This window comes from Mauremys reevesii, linkage group 19, assembly GCF_016161935.1.
Source record: "Mauremys reevesii isolate NIE-2019 linkage group 19, ASM1616193v1, whole genome shotgun sequence".
Taxonomy (NCBI): Eukaryota; Metazoa; Chordata; order Testudines; family Geoemydidae; genus Mauremys; species Mauremys reevesii.
Window position 1 is genome coordinate 23,632,831 of NC_052641.1, and position 21,053 is coordinate 23,653,883.

Genomic DNA, 21,053 nt, shown 5'->3' on the forward strand with positions numbered 1-21,053 from the left:
GGGAGACTCTAAACATCAGAGCATCACCCAATGTCCCCTCAAACTAAGGTGTCTTTCCAGGGCTGTTGTCGCTCACATTGCCTGTAACCTCGGAAAGACTGAGCCACGAGATCAAAGGGAAAAGCTGTTTAATTCTGCAGAACAAGGGCAAAACCCTCTAGTCGTGCCCCGAAGTGAAGCCAGGGAGAGGGCCAGGCTGGATGCTGGGGAGGGCTTTGCTCCCAGGTCCCTGGAGGGAGGTGCAGCCTGCCAGAGAAGATAGCAGGGAGCAGTGTGACCCAAGGATGCAGAACAGGATGGAGATGCAGCCAGAGAAGTGGCAGATGGATGCTGCTAAGACGCGGGGCAGGGATGGGACTGGCAGGGCCTCTGCTGCTCCTGCTCTCCTACGTGTCCCCCATCGCCCAATGAGGGAGGTTTGCCATGAGCCCACGTCACTTTGAGTTTCTTTTTCTAACAGGGCCACAGCCAAGCCCATCTTGGTGCTGCTGCCAGTCCTGGGCCTGACGTGGGTGTGCGGGGTCCTGGTTCACCTCAGCATCGTCTGGGCTCATGTCTTCATCGTGCTGAACTCCCTCCAGGTAAGTCCCCGCCCGGGTGACTGGGAAGCTTGGAGCCCCCCGGCTGAGGTTACTAGCGTCTGTGAGACACTAGCAGGGGGCTCCAGGCCCCAGCACGCCCAGCGAGGGCCGCGGGACCGGGGACCTCCCGCAGGCAAGCCGGGGAAGGCAGCCTGCCTCCTGCCGTGCTTGGGGCAGCAAAATGCCTAGAGCCACCCCTGGACACTAGAGCTAATCAGGCACTGAATGAACTACCCGCCTCTCCAGTCCCGTCTAACAACTGGCATGCTGTGGGGGAGGGGGAGGCACCATGGGGAATGGACACTCTCCAGCAAGGAAAAGAACTTAGTCCCTTAGCAAGCAAGGTTAAAACTCTCGGTAGGTATCCTCAGGATTCTGTCTCAGCACTGTGCAGGTAAAGACACCATGAGAGAGTAAGGGAATCTCCCTTCCTGCATGAAGACAGAAACACCCCCATGTCCTGAGGTTCCTTGGCTCGGCGGGTGGGGATTAAAACTAAATGTTGTTAGTGGCATAAATTTCCATCTGATCTTTCCTCTGCAGCGTCTTGACACTAGAAATACATGAATGGGGTTCACAGCTGAGAGGTGTGTGCATACCCCCCAAGCACAGTGCTGCAGCACGAAACAGTTCTAAACAGATAGCTGTGAAATGAGGCCAGTGCCCTGTTACGGGGGTGGGGCACGGGGACTCGCCGGGTGCAATGAGCAGCAGATTTCTTGCAGAAGGCAGAAATCCACCCGCACCCTGGCTGGTGCAAGGCCTTTTGCTTCCTAATAACTCACCCACCTCACATAGAGTTCTGTTGTGTCGGATGGTTTCAGTTCTGTTCTCTCCAGGTTCTTACACCAGGCTTATCACCGGAGGATTCAAGTTCTGTCAAAATACATAAGAGTCTAGTGGTTAATTGCATATTGATAAAAGCTTGAACTGGAGTTGAACAAAGTTTTATATTCCTTGCTGCACGTAATTGTATTTTTCCAAACCAACACTTTTACCTATTTATTTACCTTGCGTGACTCACAATTTCACTAAAAATGGGCCAATCCATGGCAGTCAGTGCCTTTGCCGTATGGTGCATTAAATTACAATCAGAAGGACCCATCTCCATTAACCTGTTCTATGCATTTGAACTCCAGTCATCAGAAAACCTGCAGAAGGAAGACTGATTAAGTCATTATTAAGGCCTAATTTTCAAACCAGGCATCTGGATTTGGGAGCATACTATTTCATCCATAATTTATTTGTGCTTTTCCTCAAAATCTGTTGCATTTGCAAAATTACACCTGCAAAAAATGGAAGCCAGGTTTGGAGATCTGACCCTTTATGGCCAGCTTTTAGACTACTGTGGTGGTTTCTCATCATCCATATAATAGATCATCAGTTTAAGAACATAAGAGCATCCATAATGGGTCAGACCAATGGTCCAGCCAGCCCAGTGTCCTGTCTTCCGACAGTGGCCAATGCTGGCTCCTTCAGAGGGAATGGACAGAGCAGGGCAGTCATTGAGTGATCCGTCCCTTGTCATCCACTCCCAGGTTCTGGGCAATGCGTTGTGTGAAGAAGCACTACCCTGTGTTTGTTTTAAAGTCCTGGCAAAATACAGCTTTAGTGAAGTGAAATTATTTCAGGTCCTTTAGCTAGGTAATTATATGGTTTCCATTGCCATGGAATCTGAGCCTCTAACCCCATGAAATAGGGAAGTGATGTGATTCCCATTGTACGTGTGAGAAACCAAGACACAGAGAGACTTGTGATCACGCAGGAAGACTGTGCCCAGCCAGGTAGTGCTAGGCACCGACTGTTCCAGCCCAGGTCTCATGCTGTCAGACTGGTAGGGTTACTGGGCTAGAGAGACAGTGCACAGGGAATTCTTCAGACCAGGCTAGCTAGCTGTTTCCTCCAAAATGGGAGGTGTTTTCAGGATAAGCCCAGTGGGCTATGTACCATCTCTTTTCCAATGTGATAGCGTTCTAATGTCCCGAGGCATTTCTCACCTCTGGGGAACCAATGGGCTTTTCCAAGCTGTCGTTCAGCATCTGAGGAACCTAAGTAAATAATAATGAGGTGTGAAATGCAGCTCTGAGCAGAGTGTTTACTTAACCCTCCCCGAATCTCTGGGCTGGCTGGCTGGTGTCACAGTTTTGCTGTTTAAATCTTGCTTCTCATAATTAGATTTCCTGACATTAAATCATGGTTTTGGAATGACGCTTCTAAATTTATATCCCCATAAAATATCTCATCTGAGCTTTGTTTTGGCCATTTACCGGAGAATTTACTACTGTGTAACGTTTCATTTTAATGAAGCTCCTAGGCAGACGTTCTAATTGCAGCTTGCCTCAGTGAAACAAGCCCAACTCCTACACACACTGTAAACTCCAGCACTGACATCAAGAATTGTGCTCATCAGGGATGGGCCATGTACGACCCTCTGAGATGTCTGGCCAGCACTTCTCTACCTGGTGCCTAACTGTGGCTAAACAGACATTATTCCTGGATGTCTCACATTCCGGGTTATTAAGAATCAAGTACATTTCTGGACTAAAACACATCATCCTTTAAATCCTTATCTGAAGGGCCCTGCAGCTGATCCCAAAGGTGCCCACACTTTGCCCAAGTAGGGCTGCATTAGGAACACAAGGGCTGGGCCTGATTTGCAGAACATGGAGTAACTCAAGCGACTTTGCGGTCTAGTGGCTGTGGTACTGGGCTGGGAGTCAGGAGACCTGGGTTCTATTCCTGACTCTGCCGTTAACTTGCTGTGTGACCTTGGGTATGTTGTGTCACCTGCCTGTGCTGCTGCTTTCCCCTTTCGTTCTGTGTCTGTAGGCTCTGCAGGGAGTGCCCATGTCTCAAGATGGGTTTGTACAGTGCCTGTGTGCAGTGGGCCCAGATCTTCATTGGCACCTCTGAGGTTCCACTGTAGCACAAGTAGATCGCAGCTGCCATCGTCTCTAGTCTAGAAGTGCAGCCTGTGGAAATGGCAGCCCCACTGTGCTCAGAGTGGAGCATTGTTTGCTGGCACTGTAGTGTCTAGGGCAGGGGTAGGCAACCTATGGCACGCATGCCGAAGGTGGCACACGAGCTGATTTTAGTGGCACTCACACTACCTGGGTCCTGGCCACTGGTCCGGGGGGGGGGGGTCTGTTTTAATTTTAATTTAATTAATTTAAATTAATTAATTTAAATTAATTTTAAATGAAGCTTCTTAAACATTTTAAAAACCTTATGACTTTACAAACAACAATAGTTTAGTTATATATTATAGAGTTACAGAAAGAGACCTTCTAAAAACGTTAAAATGTATGACCGACACACGAAACCTTCAATTAGAGTGAATAAATGAAGACTCGGCACATCACTTCTGAAAGGTGCCGACCCTGGTCTAGGGCATTGGCTCTGGGATACCACAGCTCAGCCTTGGTCTGCAGATCACAGGGACTGACTCTTTGCTCTGTATTTGTACAGCACCATGGACAACGGGGTCCTGGTCCCGGACCAGGGCTCCCAAACGCAACCACAGTACAAATAACTAAGAAGAATAAGAAGAGCCCCCCAGGAGAGAATGGAACCACACCACAGACTCTATTTGAAAACAATATTTAATTTTGTTTCTTGGGGTCACAAGTTTGTTGGTTTCCTTAAGGGAATTTAAGGCCATTCCTAGCCCCTATTTGGGAAAGAAAATGGTCCCAAGTCCTGTTAGCAATGTAACAGCCAGGAGCTCTCTGCAGTCCTGGGCGCAGCCCAGCTGAGAAATAGCCATTCACATGACCCTGGCATCAAAGCAGGTATCCAGATCATGAGCGGAATAAAGTCACAGAATACACAGCAGGCCCACAATGTGTCTCAAAGCGTCAGCCACATGGCGTGCGAAGGGTTTACTAAACCTGGAGAGAAAGCAGCTGTAGATGGAGCTAGAGAAGCACTGAAGCACAGTTGGTCCTGACGCCGGTGGAGAGAGAATTATGGATGGGTAAAGGGTGGAATTTTTTATTAAGAGACTGCAATTGTTCATTGTTGTTAGATGAGATGAGAGGCTCTTCCCCAATGGAGAGAAGACAGGATCTCTAGCCTGGGGAGCTTGCAAACCGAAGGCCTAATACAAACCTCACTGAGGTCAATGGAAAGATTCCCACTGATTTTAATGGGCTTTCTTCAGGCCCTAAGATCTCCAGTTCAGGAAGATATTTGAGCGTGTGCCTAACTTTAAACACACAGTGCTGTGCCAAATAGTGATACTTACCTGAATCTGGGCCTAATTAAATTGGATGTAGGGGCGGACACAGAGCCCTCTGAAATTGGTAAAAAGATTCCCATCGACTTCAGTGGGCATTGGATCAGCTCTATGATGTGGTGGGGGGGAAGGAATAATATTTAAAATAGTTTGTTAGAACTGAAAACAAATTTTTGGGCAAATAAAAAAATTAGAATAAACCCCCCTCATTTCAGGTTGAATGATCTGAAATTAAACATTTTGTTCCAATTCTGAGTAGTTTTTAATGTTGAAATTAAAAAATAATAATAATAATAAAAGGAAATTTCTAAATGAAAAGTCAATTTGAATGGAAAAATCAAAACATTTCATTCTGAAAATGTCCAAACACGACGTTTTGATTTGTTTAAAAGAATTTTTGCGTTTTTTTACTGAAACAATTTGGCAAAATCGACATAAATCAGTGAAATGTTTCGGTTTCACAGAATCTGCATTTTTTGCCCAAGCAAGTTTTGATGAAAAATGTCACCCAGCTCTACAATAACAACAATGAGATGGCCCCAGATGGCAGTTCCCATCCTTCTGCTCTGCACATTCAAATATGCACTTGACAAACTCCTTCACAAACGCTCTGTGATGACACTCGAAACCAAGAGAGCAGCCTGGCTGACTCATGTACCGTGCATCCAAAATTTGAATGACTGGGATTCAAAGGCTTTCAGTGTCTATTTGATTTTTTTCCTCCTTTAAAATGGAAAATGGTCCCGACGGCATCTTTGTGATGTGGGGTGGGAGAGGCCTGTGGCCCCCAGCTCTGGCATATTTGGCAGGTTTCACTTCAATAATGACTCCAAGTTTCCAGTAGCTGAAATGAAGCCATTATTGCCACGTGTACAAGATGGACAGTTGCTTGAATGAATTTTATGCCTGCTGCTGGAGCTTGTCCAGCTGTGAGGTTCTGCTAACGCACATCCGTTTGCTGTCAGATGGTGAAGGCCCAAGGCCAGCCAAAGGCCACCTCTCCATGTTTCTGCTATTAGGGATGTCGGGAGGCTGACAGGAGGCCTGTCGGCTGTAATTAAATATAGTGTCAATGTTTCTTGCCTCCTTCCAACCTCACTGCTGTAAAGGTGTAGCTCGGAGATGAACAGAGAACAGCACCAGCACTCTTTAAATCCGCATTAGATTTAAGATTAAAACAAACCTATTTCCCAACTGGGACAAAACCCTTCAGAATGGTCAGCATTAAGGAGCTCAGTCTGTGTGTAAGCAAATGGAGGGAAGCGGATTAAAACATGGAGTCCCACTTCTGGTCCCATGCTGAGCCCCGGAGTCCTGCTGTCCTTCCCAGCTGTGTGCATTTTAACCTCTTCCAACACCCTGTTCTTGGTCTGCACCATGGAAGAGCTTGTGGTAATTTTCTGTTCATTCCTGGATCCCAGTGTGGAGAACTGGGGCTTGGTGGGGAATCTCACTGTCCTGCCTGCCTCCCCCCAGCCTTGTTCTGTGGAGAGCATTTCCGCTGCTGCTCCTTCAGGTTCCTCGGTGTGTCTTTGCAGGCACAGGGGGAAAGGGTTCTGCTCCCGTGTTCCTTTAGCTCTCATGGACGTGGCCTGATCTGACAGCCCTCGGGGCTGCCCTCCTCTATTTGTCCCCAGGACTTGCAGCACCCGCTTCCTCATTCTGTGCTGCTAATGGGCCTCACCCCTGGCTGGAAGGAGTCACCTCCACTGGTGCCAGGGGACTTTACTTTCCATGGCCCATTCAGCCTTGGGCTTCTCTGGTTACACCAGAAACAAGGCTGCCTAGCCATGGACACTGGCAACTGGTCTGCCAGCCCCCATCCTCTTTTCACACTAGCCACTGTGCTGTAGTCCATTGTTCTGAGCCACGTTTAGGTCACAGTTTTCACGTGGTGGCAGGGAGTTCAGGGATGAAGGGGATGATCCCTGCGTTTTTAAATGCCATCCTCAGGATGACACATTTCTTGAGAGTTCATCTATCATGAATCACTTTCAACTCCACTGCTGAGGAGAAGCTGAGTGCTGCGCTGAATGGTGTTTGAAGGGGAAAGATTCATATCAGTTCAGCGCTGGTTTTTTCTCTCCATTCAAGCTGCTGCTACTTTTTTTCCCCTTTCGTTCGTTCTTTCTTTGTCTTCTTCTTAAAAAACAATCTTTGTAATCACTTTGTCGTAAATCACAGCAGAGGTGCCCTTGCTTGCAGTACAGTCAAACAGTGGGGCCAGGGGAGTTTAGCTCATGAATATATTGTCTTCATTTGCCTTCTCCCCTTTGCGAAGTAAGGTCATTCTAATTAGAAGATTACCCAGAAGGAGGAGTTGGGATCCTGACCGGAAGGCACAGAGTAAAGGGAAAGCAGAGATAATAACATCACTTTTCCATCTCTCTGCTGCTTGGCCTATTCAGAAAGATTTCTTCAGCAGATCACCTTTGACTTGTGTTTAAAGGGCATTTATTTATTCATGTAGCAATGTGGTAGCAGACAACTTTTTGTTGTTGTTGATTTGTGTTCTGTTTGTCTGCGGAAATTCAGATCTGTCTTCAAGGTTAGTCTGCACGTCAATGCCAAAACTGACTAATCATTCTCCTAACCAGTCAATGGAGGAAGAAAACGAGCCACTGAAGAGCAGTATTACATGCTGCCATGCTGTGTTAACTGCTAATTCCTGCCCCTTAGCTTGTTACTTAGAAGACTGACTGGCGTCGACAATGGCTTCCATGCTCACTCAAGGTTTCAAAAATGGTCAAAGACGGTAAATGCCAGAACAGTGGGTAAAGGTGGCTGCCTTAGGAGGGAGTGTTTTATATAACAGCAAGTAGCAGTCTTTGGTTTGATTGACCTAGGAGATAGGAAGGATAGTCCTGTGGTTGGTCCAGGACCGGGAGTCATGTGACATGGCTTCCATTGACATTACTATCCCAGACTCCTTTGTGATGCTGAATAGTCTCTTCACCTTTCTATACCTCAGTTTCCCCATCTGTAAAATAGGATTACTAACAATAATACTTCAGTGGGGGGGGGATTGAGGCTAAATTCACTGATGTGGAACACTTTGAGATGCTTGACTGGACAGGACTATGTTCTTACTATGACAGTCTATAAATGTACTAGTAGTGGTGCACACACAGAGGCATCCCTGAATATCAAACAACTGTCTCATGCTGCCAGTACTAAAACCTCCTTGGAATCTCTAAATAGTAGAGATGATAATTTCCTAACTCAAAAAGCGTTACATTCAACACAGGGGAGTTCCATGTTAGCCCTCATCTTGACAGATGAAGAGGAACTGATCACAGAACTAAAAATTAATAGTCACTTAGGTACAAGTGATCATGACTTGATCACATTTGTAATGTGCAAACAGAATAAAGTCCAGACCGGTGATAGATATACTTGGTGCTTTAAAAAGGCCAATTTCACAAAGCTAAAAACAATTATGAGCTAAATCAGCTCCAAGGAAGAATTTAATCAGAAAAATATGAATAATAATTGGGAATTGTTTAAGAACATCAAAAAGCCACAATACCCCACAATTGAGGAAGAAGGCTGTATGGATTTTAAAAAGACCTAAATTAGAGGGGAAGTAAAAGCAGCTATAAAAAATAGAAACAATATATAATGAATGGAAGAAAGGGCAGATTATCGTTTTGAATATAAATCAGAAGCTCTAGGAATTATATAAAATTGATAAGGGAAGCAAAGGGACACAAGGAGAAATGGCCAGCAGAGTTAAGGCCAATAAGGAATTTTTAAAGTATCTTAGGAAAAAAAGAATCCTAACAATGGTATTAGTCCATTACTAGATGGAAAAGATAGAATTATCAATAATAATGCAAAAAAGGCAGAAGGGTTCAATAAATATTTCTGTTCTGCATTTGGGGAAAAAACAAATGATGTAGTCACATCATATAATAACACTGTTTCCATTCCACTAATATCTGAGGAGGATGTTAAACAGCTGTGACTGAAGTTAGACATTTTAAAATCAGTACATCTGGATTACTTGGATCCAAGAGTTTTAATAGAGCTGGCTGAGGAGCTTGCTGGACTGTTAATGCTGATTTTCAATAAGTCTTGGAACACTGGGGAAGTTCCACAAGACTGGAAGAAAGCTAATGTTGTACTAATTTTTAAAAAGGATAAACAGGATGACCTGGTATTTACAGGCCTGTCAGTCTGACATTGATCCCAGGCAAGGTAATGGAGTGGCTGATATGAGACTCAATTAATAAAGAATTAAAGGCGGGTATATCATTAATGACTTTATAGAAAATAGATCCTGTCAAATTAACTTGATATATTTTTTTGATGAGATTACAAGTTTGATTGATAACAGTGAGTGTGTTGATGAAATATTTTTAGACTTCTGTATGGCATTTGACGTGGTACCATGCTGACATTTTGATTAAAAAAAACTAGAATGATATAAAATTGACATGGCACACATTAAATGGATTAAAAACTGGCTAACTGATAGCTCTCAAAATGTCATTGTAAATCATCACTGATTGGGTGTGTTTCTAGTCGAGTCCCACCGGCTCTTGGCCCTATGCTATTTAACATTTTTATAAAGGCCCTGGAAGAAAACGTAAATTCATCACCGATAAAGTTAGCCGGTGACTTAAAAAAATGGGGAGTGGAAAATAATGAAGAGGACAGGTCACTGATACAGAGCAGTCTGGATCACTTGTTAAGCTGGTCACAAGCAAACAATCAGAGAATCATAGACGATTAGGGTTGGAAGAGACCTCAGGAGGTCATCAAGTCCAACCCCCTGCTCAAAGCAGGACCAACACCAACTAAATCACGCCAGCCAGGGCTTTGTCAAGCTGGGCCTTAAAAACCTCTAAGGAAGGAGATTCTACCACCTCCCTAGGGAACCCATTCCAGTGCTTCACCACCCTCCTAGTGAAATAATGTTTCCTAATATCCAACCTAGACCTCCCCCGCTGCAACTTGAGATCATTGCTCCTTGTTCTGTCATCTGCTACCACTGAGAACAGTCTAGATCCATCCTCTTTGGAACCCCCTTTTAGGTAGTTGAAAGCAGCTATCAAATCCCCCCTCGTTACTCATAGACTTTAAGGTCAGAAGGGACCATTATGATCATCTAGTCTGACCTCCTGCACAACGCAGGTCATTCTTCTCTTCTACAGACTAAATAATCCCAGTTCCCTCAGCCTCTCCTCATAAGTCATGTGCTCTAGCCCCCTAATCATTTTTGTTGCCCTCCGCTGGCCTCTTTCAATTTTTCCACATTCTTCTTGTAGTGTGGGGCCCAAAACTGGACACAGTACTCCAGATGAGGCCTCACCAATGCCGAATAGAGGGGAATGATCACGTCTGTCGATCTCCTGGCAATGCCCCTACTTATACAGCCCAAAATGCCATTGGCCTTCTTGGCAACAAGGGCACACTGTTGACTCATATCCAGCTTCTCGTCCACTGTAACCCCTCGGTCCTTTTCTGCGGAACAGCTGCCCAGCCAACTGGTCCCTAGTCTGTAGCAGTGCATGGGATTCTGTGAGTCCATTACTAGGTGGAAAAGGATGGTGATAAATTGGAGAGGGTTCAGAGAAGAGCCATGACCATGTTTAAGGGAGTAGGAAACATGAGCACCATTTATTTAGCTTAACAAAGAGAGAGTCAAAAGATGACTTGATTACAGTCTATAACGGGTGGCCAAACTGTGGCTCGCAAGCCACGTGCGGCTGTTTTACTGTTAAACTGATAAATGCAGGTTCAGATTGGCTGGCTGAAACCATTTGCAAATTTGGATCAACATCAGCAAAGTGTTTGGTCAAACAGCCAAACACAAAGGCTGAAATGTGGGAACAGTTCATTTTGGCATTTCCAAAACAAAATATTTTACCTTTTAGTTTTGGAAAGATGTTTAATTTTGGAATTTCACTAAGTTTTATTTAATATTTTAAAAGGTTAAAAACTCTTAAAAACTAAACTAAATGTGTGCTTCAGACTGAAATGAACTTTTTTTTCAAACTTTTTCATTCTGCCAAAAAAAAAATTGGTTTGGGTCGACCTGAGGGAAATTTTTAAAAATGTTTTGGTCCAGCTACCAAACTGAAAACCCGTTATTGGTATAGCTCTAGCTAAAAACCCCTCTAGCAAGCAGACTGCCTCCTCCACCTAACCGGGGGGTCTTTTTTTAACAGTGGGTCTAGGCAAAGATGTGCAGGGTCTCTGGCCTCTTAAAAATCACAGGGCACTTTCAGAACAGCCCGATCTTCTCGGCTTTTCTCCCCTCCCACCTGCACCCCACGCAACTGGCATCCTGCAGAATTTATCACCCAAGACTCACTCCTTTGCCATGCTCCCCCTCCCATCACGGTCAACCATATACGTTATGAAATCTGGGTTTGAGCTGGACTTGCTGTGGTCCTGGGGTGATGTGCTGATGCCTGAGTCCTCTCTCTGCTGTGTGGGGGAGGAGATGGGAGGAGAGAGTCTCTGAAACCAGTTGTGTGCTCCCTGCCATAATGCATGCCCAGTGATGCTCGTTTTGCGTGAGCTCACGTGGCATATGGCTGAGTGAGGGGAGGGGAGAGGTGTCTGGTGGCTGGGACAGCAAACGGGACATCAGCACTCCTGGGTTCTACTCCTGACTCACTTGCTCTGTGCTCTGAGCACGTCACTTACCCCTCTGTGTGTCAGTCTCCACCTCTCTAAAGTAGGGGCCTTCCTGCTGGCGGCACTGGGAGTGTCGAGCTGTGCTCAAAATCCGCGTGCGACAGCTGCTACAGGACAAAATCTCCTTCGATGTCTGATGACTAACTACTTAGTTTAAGTGCTGCCCCATTTTACAGACGGGGACGTCAAGACAAAGCGAAGGGACTTGCCCAAGGCAGTGGCCGCCGGAGGAGTAGAACGCAGATCTCCCTACTGTCAGTCCTGTGCGCTCACCATAGAGCAGCTGCTTCCTCAATAACATTGGAAATCCTGCTGGGACCCCGGGGTGGCCGTGCAGGGTGTGACTAAGACGTGCAATACGTTAGGGCCTAGTGACCGAACTAATCCCATTTGGAAAGAAGCTGGGAGTGAGCATTCCTGCCCCCCAGGCTGCGTCTCAGCAGCATGTGTGGATGGAGGAATGGGGCGGTCTGGTCCCGCTCGGCTGGGTAACTGGGGTGATGCTGGCTCCTCTGGGCCAAGACCCAAACTCTCTGGTTTTTGGCTTTGCCACTTTGGCCACCTGGCCGGGCTGGCGAGCCAAGAGGTGTATTGGGCCTGAGAGTCACTCTTCATCACATTTCCACAGCTTCTGTGCGGATCCACTTAAATTTCACGCTTCACAGGTTTACTTTCACTGAACTCTGCGTGGTAGGCCGTCCTATCTAGCATTTTTTACACTTCGCATTTTAAAGATCCTGACTTTTTAAACAATTGATCTTTGGGATTCTGGAATTAGATTGTGTGCTCTGTGGCTGTAGTGTCCTGGATAGTGCTGGGCACATTACCAGGCTTAACAGACAATTATTAACACCCATTCTGCAGTGGGGAGTGTTTGTTCTCATAATAGTGCTCTGGCTGGAATAGCTCACTTATCCCCTCGCTGCCTGGGAAGGATAATCACGCTCAGCTCTTGTAGGGGGCTTTTCAGAAGTGCTCAGCTCGCTCCACCAGTGCTCAATGGGAGGCAATGGGAGCCTAGCTAGACAAGTGGAAGTGCTTTTAAAAAGCCCACCCCTAGGACACGAGTCATCTGCAGAGTTCTCGGGTGAAATCTTGGCTCTGTTACAGTCATTGCCAGTGACTTCATTGGAGCCAGGATTTCACCCCAAATGTTCTGCAAAGATGGGTAAGCGTCACTATCCCCATTTTTACGGATGAGAAACTGAGGCCCGGAGTGGTGAAGGCCAAGGTCCCACAGCAGGTCGGTGGCAGAACTGGGAATAGAGTCCAGCTCTCCTAACTCTCATTGTTCTACTCTGGACCATTGTGACCCGCTCACCATTGAAGTTTCAGGTGTTAGTGATTGTCATCTCACTACTGAGTAGACTGGAGTCAGGGCCCCAGTGTGCTAGGTGCTGTACACACCTATCATGAAAAGACAGCTGTGTTTGCAAAGTGCTTTGAGAATCTGCAAAGTGGCATCTCGGGCTGGATTTGTGATTTATTTTGTGCCAGTTTAACTCTCTTCCATATTTTAGCCACATTCAGTCTCTCTGCAGCTGGGCCTTCTTTCTCCCGGGCTCCCCTCCCAGCCAACATCACCATCTCTCCTCCCAGTTCTATACAAAAGGATTATTTCAAGGAAGACCTGTCTTGGCAGCCGCACCAGAAATCTGGTCTGTAGGAGTGACCAACTTTGCTGTTTGAAGGACAGGTCATGGCACCATGCCAGGGTATTGCTACCACTCCACTTGCCAAGAGTTTTCAGATGAAGAGCAAGACTCATTGAAGACAAGATGAATTACTTTTCTTACTGCTGCTGATTTATCTAACTGCGATAACAAACACCCTGCAGATATAACATAAATCTGGTGGGCCAGATAGAACTGCCTTTAAGGGCAAACTCTTTCGTGTAAAGCTGTAATTAGTCCCTGGTGCTTAGCCCAGTTTTGACCCTACGTGGTGCTGTTTCTAGGCCTGTGTCTTGTTACCGCTCGTTTCTATGCTGTGCAGCAGGCTGGGGATGAGGTTTTGGACTGAGGCTCTGTATTTTGGAGTCACTGGTGGTGGCTGAGCTTGTGTGGAGTTGACAGCATGAGGTCTGGCCTCCGCTCTCTAGCCCTCTCTGAGTGAGGAGGGAGGACAAGCGTGGTGGGTTTGGGTTTCACAATCCCTCCTTGGTTAGAGGGCTTGGATCTGCCTCCCATTTCCCCTCGACTCTCCCTAGCATGGGCTGTAATACTGACATGGCTCAGTGGGGATCGGACCCAGCACCTCTTACCCTTAGCGCAGGAGCCACTCAGAGGCCTCTGTGTTAGCCACGGCTGTGCGCTCCTCGCTCGCTTGTTGGCCTAGCCGCCTCCAGAGGAGGACAGGACCTCCCGAGCAGGCCTGGCTTATGGGGAACTAGAATCAGTGCACCTGGCAATCACTCAGCTCCAGTCAGCTGCTGTGGTCTGTCACAAACGGATGATGACACTGAAAAGGAAAAGGCCCTGTCGCCTTGCTCTGCTCTGCCCACGCAATGGCTGCATCCGTCTGGGTGCTCCCCAGAGCTACTTCAGTTGTCGGGAAGGACTGTTTAGTTCCCGCATTTCAGCTGTTCCCACACAGGGCTCAGCTCCCCGCGTTTGCATTTTTTAGGGGGGTGGAGCTCATGGAAGGATTTTCCCATTCACCACTGAATGAAGTGGGGAATCCTGGGCTTGGGAATGGCAGGGAGGCCTGATGGAGTCAGTGGGTTGACGGCTGCCATTGCTCTTCAGCTCCACCCAGCTCCATCCCAGAGCAACGGAGCAGCCGCTGGGCGTGGAAGGTGCTAGGTGCACCTTTGCCGGCCTGCCAGAGGTTGTGCCAATATCCCTGCAAAACCGAGTGTGTGTGGATGTTGCAATAGTAGCGGAAGGAAGGGGTGGGGAGGCATGAAGAGAATCTTTCTCATTTTAAACTCTCTTGAATGAAGTCAGCCGAGCTGTGACTATTGCCATGGATGATGTTTATTAGTGCGAGGGGACCCACCAAGTGCAGGGCCCCCTTGTGCTAGGGGCTGTCCATATACAGTAGCAGCCAGTGTCTACAGGGCATCATTCCGTATCGTGAGTCCTTTCCCATCGTTCTCTTCCACCTCTTGAAGGGGACGTGTTAGAAGAATGAGATCCCAGGGTTTGGGGTGGGGATCCAGCCGGCTGTGAGCAGAGCACAATACCGGCTTGGAGGTGAACCCCAGCAGGTCTGAGTGCTGAGAGTTCTGAAGCATGTATGTTCCGGTGACATCACAAGGAACAGGAGCTACCCCATGCTAGGCACCGTCCGGGCACACAGTAGCAGTGTCTATAGGGCATCGCTCCGTATTGAGTCCGTTTCTTGAAGATGATGTGTTAGAAGAAGGAGACTCCAGGGACAAAGGGCGTGGCTGCTCCTTCCTCCTCTGAAGTGCAGTCGGACTGCAAAGGCTAATCTTGGGGGCTTCATGCTTTGTGCCACTCAGTGATGGTAAGAGTTACCAATGCCCTGAGTCACAGGTGGAGGTTGGCAAAGCCAGACAGCTGCTGGAGACATAGTGGGGGTGCTCTGCAAATGTTTTGTGGCCCAAAGCAGCAGACTCTGACCCAGTGTGGGCAGAGCCCCAGCATCCATCAAAGACAGAGACCCACTTACTTCCCCTGTTTCAAAATGGTCACATATTTTGTCAGTCTATTGCAGCCCATAATATTTTGTATTTTCTCTCCTTTTCAGGGCTTGTACATCTTCCTGGTCTATGCAATCTATAACAGTGAGGTAAGAGGAAGCTCTCACTGGGTTTTGATCCATATTCGGAACAGTCATATATTAGAAATGAAACCGGTAACCAGAATCTTAGCAAATGCAAAGGTTGATATTCTGTCCTGGCCCTTGGCTCCCATGACAGCTGTTGCTTTTGCCCCCTTGACTTGTTCGGAGGATGTTGTTGTTTTATCAGAACAGCACTGGCCCTGTCTCACAACCCTGCTCAACTTTCAGGTGAGGAACGCCATACAGAGGATGAAGGAGAAGAAGAAAGCTCTCTCGTTCACAGTAAGTGTGAGGCAGAGATGCTGCTCCAGTTTCATTAAACACAAGCTGGTTTCAGAGGATGTTTTTTAGAACGGTGCTTTTCTGGGAAACCCAGTTTGTGTCCCCTCCCCCAAATCTACAGCATAACATCCAGTGGGCATCCCTCACTACCAGCCGGGATTATCAACCCCCTCTGATAGCCATGTATCCTATAGGGCATGCGGATTTCTTCTTCTCAGCCCTCTGCAGCCTCTCCGGGGATTTCAGTCTAAACACCCTCAGACTAAACTCTAAAGAAAGGCCCAAACGTTGACATTTCCCATCATGCCTCAGCTGTGGATTGCTGTGTGTGTGAGTGAGGTGGGTGTGGACCCATTTTTGATCCACAAAACAGGGCAGTTTGTAGGATGTGACTGACTCCAAGGCCAGGCAAAAGGCCTCTCTCCTTGTTCTGATTGATGTGAGACCTTGATCTTTAAAACCCGGGGTTTTCACATTCCACAGTTCCCCTTTAAATCCAGGTTTGTAGCCAAAGTCTGCCCTCCGCAATACATTTGGGCTCTCCCTGATGTCCTGGGAATGCATTGTCGGACAAAACTTGGCCCTGGGAATGTCTTTTGAATGGACCTGGCATATTCAGGAACATGGAGTCGGGGGACGTCATTTTCCTCCTGAACGGCGCTGGGGAGAGTGGAGGAAGACGTGCCACTGGTTTGGCAGTTTGGGCAGTTGCGGCAGATCTGCCTGGAGAATCCACACAGACTGAAGAGTGGCCTTATTGGCAAAGAGGTGATAGTTAAGAAAACCGCTGCAGCAGATTTTTAAAATGATGCACGGTATCAAAATCCTTTAAAGGCAGATGTGTCGTGTATTCCTGAGGGTTTTATCCTGCTTTTCTGTCATTGCAGAACTGTTCTCATCCGATCAATTATCTGTCAAGTCCAAGAAATACAACTTCCTGGGAGACTGGGAAGCTGAGTCCTTCTGCGCCCGAGAGCGCCGTGTCCAGCCCTGTGCAGAAAGATCCCCCACTGAAGAACATTACCAACAAAGGTAAAGAGCCCCTTCTGGGACCTCAGCTTTGTATTAGGTTGTATTCTGTGCTGCTGGCATGGGGGGAGGTAGGTTGACCTTTCCGGGGGGTTCAATTTTCATGCAGTTTCATCCCTTGCATAGTTTTGAACTCTCTTAAACACCACAGAGTTGGAAAGTTTGACCCAGTTATGAAGTTCCCAAAGGTGACTGTAGCGCATGAGTGCCAACATCAGGGCAGGCTGTTCCAAACCAGGGCGCACACCCTAATGGGCCGGGAGGTCTAGACTTAGATTTCACCAGCCAACTGCACCATGTGCAAACCCCCCAGGCACTTGAACAGCCTTAACACGGAGTCACTGACTGTCCCCTCGGGTACTCTGGTCTGTCTTGCCCTCCAGGTGACATGAGTCTCTCTCTGTGATTGATGGCCCCAAACACCGAGGATAACAGCAATATTCAGGTTACTCCCAATCCCAAAGGACCATTCGCTTACCCCAGGTCAATAGTGCTTTAGGGCCCGCACCAAAGACAATGCTTGTAGGTGATCCTATAGCGAACTATATGAAGATTTATTAAATAGGAAAAGGAAAACGGAGAGTTATGTATAAGGTTAAAGCAAGTGAATATAGACCATGAATGAATTACAGCCTTAGGTTTCACGGAATCATAGCAGATCAGGGTTGGAAGGGACCTCAGGAGGTCATCTAGTCCAACCCCCTGCTCAAAGCAGGACCAATCCCCAGATAGATTTATGCCCCAGATCCCTAAGTGGCCTCCTCAAGGATTGAACTCACAACCCTGGGTCTAGCAGGCCAATGCTCAAACCACTGAGCTAGCCCTCTCCCATATAGAAGGTAATATAGGCTTCTATAATCAGCAAGCTCTATTTGACCTTCAGGGCTAACCCAGGCTAAACAGCTGGGGATCTCTTGCTTATGTCTAGAAACACCTTGCTCCTCCTAGACTCCAAGCAGCAGAGACAGGACGGCCCGGGGGGAGACAAGTGGGGCAATTTGCCCTGGGCCCCGCAGGGGCCCCCACAAGAGTTTTTTGGGGCCCCTGGAGCGGGGTCCTTCACTCGCTCCAGGGGCTCCGGAAAACTCTCACGGGGCCTGGGCCCCCAGAGCTTCTTCCGCTCCAGGTCTTTGGCGGTAATTCGGCAGCGAGGGGTCCTTCTGCACCGGGACCCACCGCCGAAGTGCCCCAGGACCCGCCGCCGAAGAGCTGGGTCTTCGGCGGTAATTTGGCGGCAGGGACCCCCGCCACGGGTCTTCGGGGCACTTTGGCGACAGGTCCCGGAGTGGAAGGACCCCTGCCACCAAATTACCACCGAAGCGGGGGCTCCCCGCTGCCGAGGACCCCAGGCCCCCTGAATCCTCTGGGCAGCCCTGAGCAGAGAGATCCTTAACTCCTTTTGTTTGAGGTTTTTAATCCTCCTCCTGCCATGTTCTCTGAGCTGCAAACTCAGGAGTTCACTTGCATGACTCATCTTCACAGATAAACAACAAGGATGTGTCTACATATAAACAGTTACAGTGGCACCACTGCGCCACGGGAGGGGTTCTCCCATCTCCTGGAGAAGCGGTAGCTAGTTTAACAGAATTCTCTGATCAACACAGCACTGTCTACACTGGGGGTTAGGTTGGTGTAACTGCGTCGCTCAAGGGTGTGGATTTTTACACTCCTGAGTAACGTCGTTATACCAACCTGCTTTCCCACTGTAGACCTGGCCTAAGACTCTTTAGCCCTTTTGTTGACATTTTCTCGATCCTGATGTAGGGAGTTTCCACTTGTAAAATCTACCCAGAGCCCGTCTGCTCTCAATGCATCCCAGTTCCTGCTCTTTGCACTGATTATCGTCCCTCTCCTGCATGGCCATTCATACAGTCGCAGAACCTTACAATACGGAGCACAGATGTTAGAAGTGAGATTGATGCAGGGAGCAGCTCACAAGCATTCAACAGACTCTAAACACTAACCACTTTCTTATCATTCTAATACCTCGTCTATGCACCCATCAGTGTCCATTTCAGACAGGGGCACCTTAGCGTGAGCTGGCACCTGGCCTGCCAGTATAACAGTGGATATGAATGTTATTAGGTTTGTGTTCCTTGGAGTGAGAGAGAAACTCTAATGAAAATATAAATACAGCATTGAGGGGCTGACTGGTTCCCAAAGAAGATAGCGGTAGAAGGCCAATTGATTTCAGTGGGATCAGTCCCTGTAGCGTAGATGCGTCAGCCATGCATTCGAGGTGAGCGGATGTGGGGAGTCCTCAATCCAGGAGTCCCCTGAGCCGTTTTGCCAGCTAGGGCAGAAAACGTTTTCGGTGTCTCCACCCCCAGTGCCTGGGGGGGAGGGGCACAGCCGCATGGTGCTCCTGAAAGTTGGTGCCCAGAGCTTCTGCCATGCTCGCCTGCCCCGCATTGCCCTGAGCAGCATGGCCTTCCCTCTAGGCAGAGAAGCATGTTGGTACATTAACATCGATTTACATGGGGGAGGGGGCAGGACATCAATGTTAAACTAGAGAGAGAGAAGTTCACACACTCAAACGGATTGGCAGCTCTGAAAACTAGCTTGCAATTCTCCAGACAGCCCAGCTGGGCCCTTTACTTCCTTGGGAGACACTTTGGGGGAATAAATGATAAAGCCCTTTGAAAGAAATGCACATTTCCATTCTTCAGGCGTATCCACATTCATTGTCTCACTTCACACTTTAGGAAACTTTGGTGCTAAAATTCCTATGGGGATTTCCTCAATGATATCACCAGAGAGACCGGTACGTAATGTCTTGAGTTACTGTCCACCTTTCACATGCAGAATGATGCGTAGATGGGAGCGTTGTGTAGTGGATATAGCAAAGGGCTAGGACTCAGGACTCGTGGGTTCTGTTCCCAGCTCTGTCACAGATGTCTTTTCTTGTCCTGGGTGAATCACTTACTTGTCTGTGGCTCAGCTGCCACTTTGGTAAGATGGAGTTCATATCAGTCACCTCCCTCCTGGGGGAGTTGGGAAGGTTCATTAGTGGTGGTAGCGGACTTTGTGAGCCATGTTGGGTGCACTGTATGTATGTGCCTCCTCCTAAGCCTTGATTGGGTTGGGAAGCTGAAGGAATTTACCGCAGTAAAAGGACCCTGTAATGAAGTATCTGAAGGCTTCAAATCACTGGCCTATGGAGGGTGGTGCAGCAGGTGTGACAAACAAATAATGGGGTGAAATTATGATAAGAATCCAGCCTATTAGACTGAACAGTTTCTTGACAGGAAGTTGGCCAAGGGAAAGGGTTGGAAACCCTGTGGTTCTGGGCACCCCAAACTAGGCTGGACAAAAGGCCCTACAGACATACAGAATGGAACAGCCCTACACTGTCTGCTGGGAGTCGCACCAAACAGCCTAATGGCTTCATGTCTAGGATTCTCAGACAGCTGAGAGGCTCCTCAGGCGAGGGTGAGCTGTGGACTCAGACTGGGGAATGGGGGGATTCTCACTCCCTGGCATAAACGGGCCCATGTAGCCCCTTTACAGACATCGCCATCCTTCACGGTGATGTGCTAGCTCGACTGCCGTCGTACTGGGCTTGCTCGAAAGCAATCGGCGCACCTGCCGCCCGTGCAAAGGAGTAAGGAGGCATCTGTCTATCCCTGCCCTTGGAAGATAAATAGTAGAAAGAGAATCAACTATCTGTGCATTTGGGGGATGTCCAGCTCCTGGATATAAAGGGCCTCTATGCTGTTAGACCCATATGTGCTAACTCCTGGACTGCAGAGGGGAGGGCGAGATGGGGGTTGGTTTGACACATGAGCGGTGGGGGAGTCTCTCTGCTGCATGTTGATTCCTAGTTTTGTTGGTAACATTCGTGGTCTCTTTTCTCCATTCTGTATCAGATGAGAATCAACTCCCAGGCCTGTTTATAACAGGGGCATCCATAAAAGCACGAATGGAACTGAGCAATCAGAATGCCAAGACAGAAATGAGGTCATGGCTACGAGCCTCCCCAAAATGAAGCATGTTCGAAAAGGGCTTGTGGTGTGTTTCAGCACCCAAATTACATTCTGTGCAAATGGGGTATTGTTCAGTTGGCCCATTTCATTCCCCAGGCAGCAACTAATCTTCTGCCAAGTTCAACAAGGCGTGCTGTAAAGTGGAGAATAATTTAAATGTGACTGCTCTGACACCACTTCCATTCCCACCACTGAAATGATCAGGCAGCGTTCTGTGCACTTGACATAGAAGTTAACTGAAGTTTCCTCAGAAAAAAACATAATGCTACTTTCACGTGAGGAATTTACCAAAGGGTCTAGATATACACCAAAATTCCCCCCCCCCCCTCTCTCTCTCTCCCCTTTATTGCTTTTGAAGTGCTATCTTCTTTATCTCACAGATAACATTCTGTTCTATTTCAAGGCAACTTAGTAAAACCAGTATTTATTATCTCTCATGGTTTATTTTTGTTTAATGTTGCTATTCTTCCGGGTGCTAAATACCTGGCAGGTTTTCCAATAGGTGCTTTTCTGACCCAGGCAGGTGCTGGCTCT

At 47.7% G+C, this 21,053-nt stretch overlaps 1 protein-coding gene and 1 long non-coding RNA gene across 2 annotated transcripts in view; one reads left to right on the plus strand and one right to left on the minus strand.

The window, feature by feature from the left end:
• LOC120386700 overlaps nt 1–13,852 on the minus strand; it is a 34,448-nt gene extending 20,596 nt beyond the window's left edge. Inside the window, exons 1-2 of the long non-coding RNA XR_005589866.1 lie at nt 13,733–13,852; nt 1,371–1,457 (exon numbers count right to left, since the gene is read on the minus strand). This is a non-coding gene — a long non-coding RNA (uncharacterized LOC120386700). The remainder of the gene's footprint in view (nt 1–1,370; nt 1,458–13,732) is intronic.
• The window catches only part of ADGRD2 (adhesion G protein-coupled receptor D2), a 47,194-nt gene extending 26,857 nt beyond the window's left edge, over nt 1–20,337 (plus strand). The window contains 7 exon segments of the mRNA XM_039506261.1: nt 461–581; nt 15,187–15,228; nt 15,451–15,504; nt 16,392–16,536; nt 19,239–19,297; nt 19,782–19,883; nt 19,885–20,337. Of these exon segments, the coding sequence (XP_039362195.1) occupies nt 461–581; nt 15,187–15,228; nt 15,451–15,504; nt 16,392–16,536; nt 19,239–19,297; nt 19,782–19,883; nt 19,885–19,947 (586 nt within the window). The 3' untranslated portion in view covers nt 19,948–20,337.
• Nucleotides 20,338–21,053: the final 716 nt, after the last annotated feature.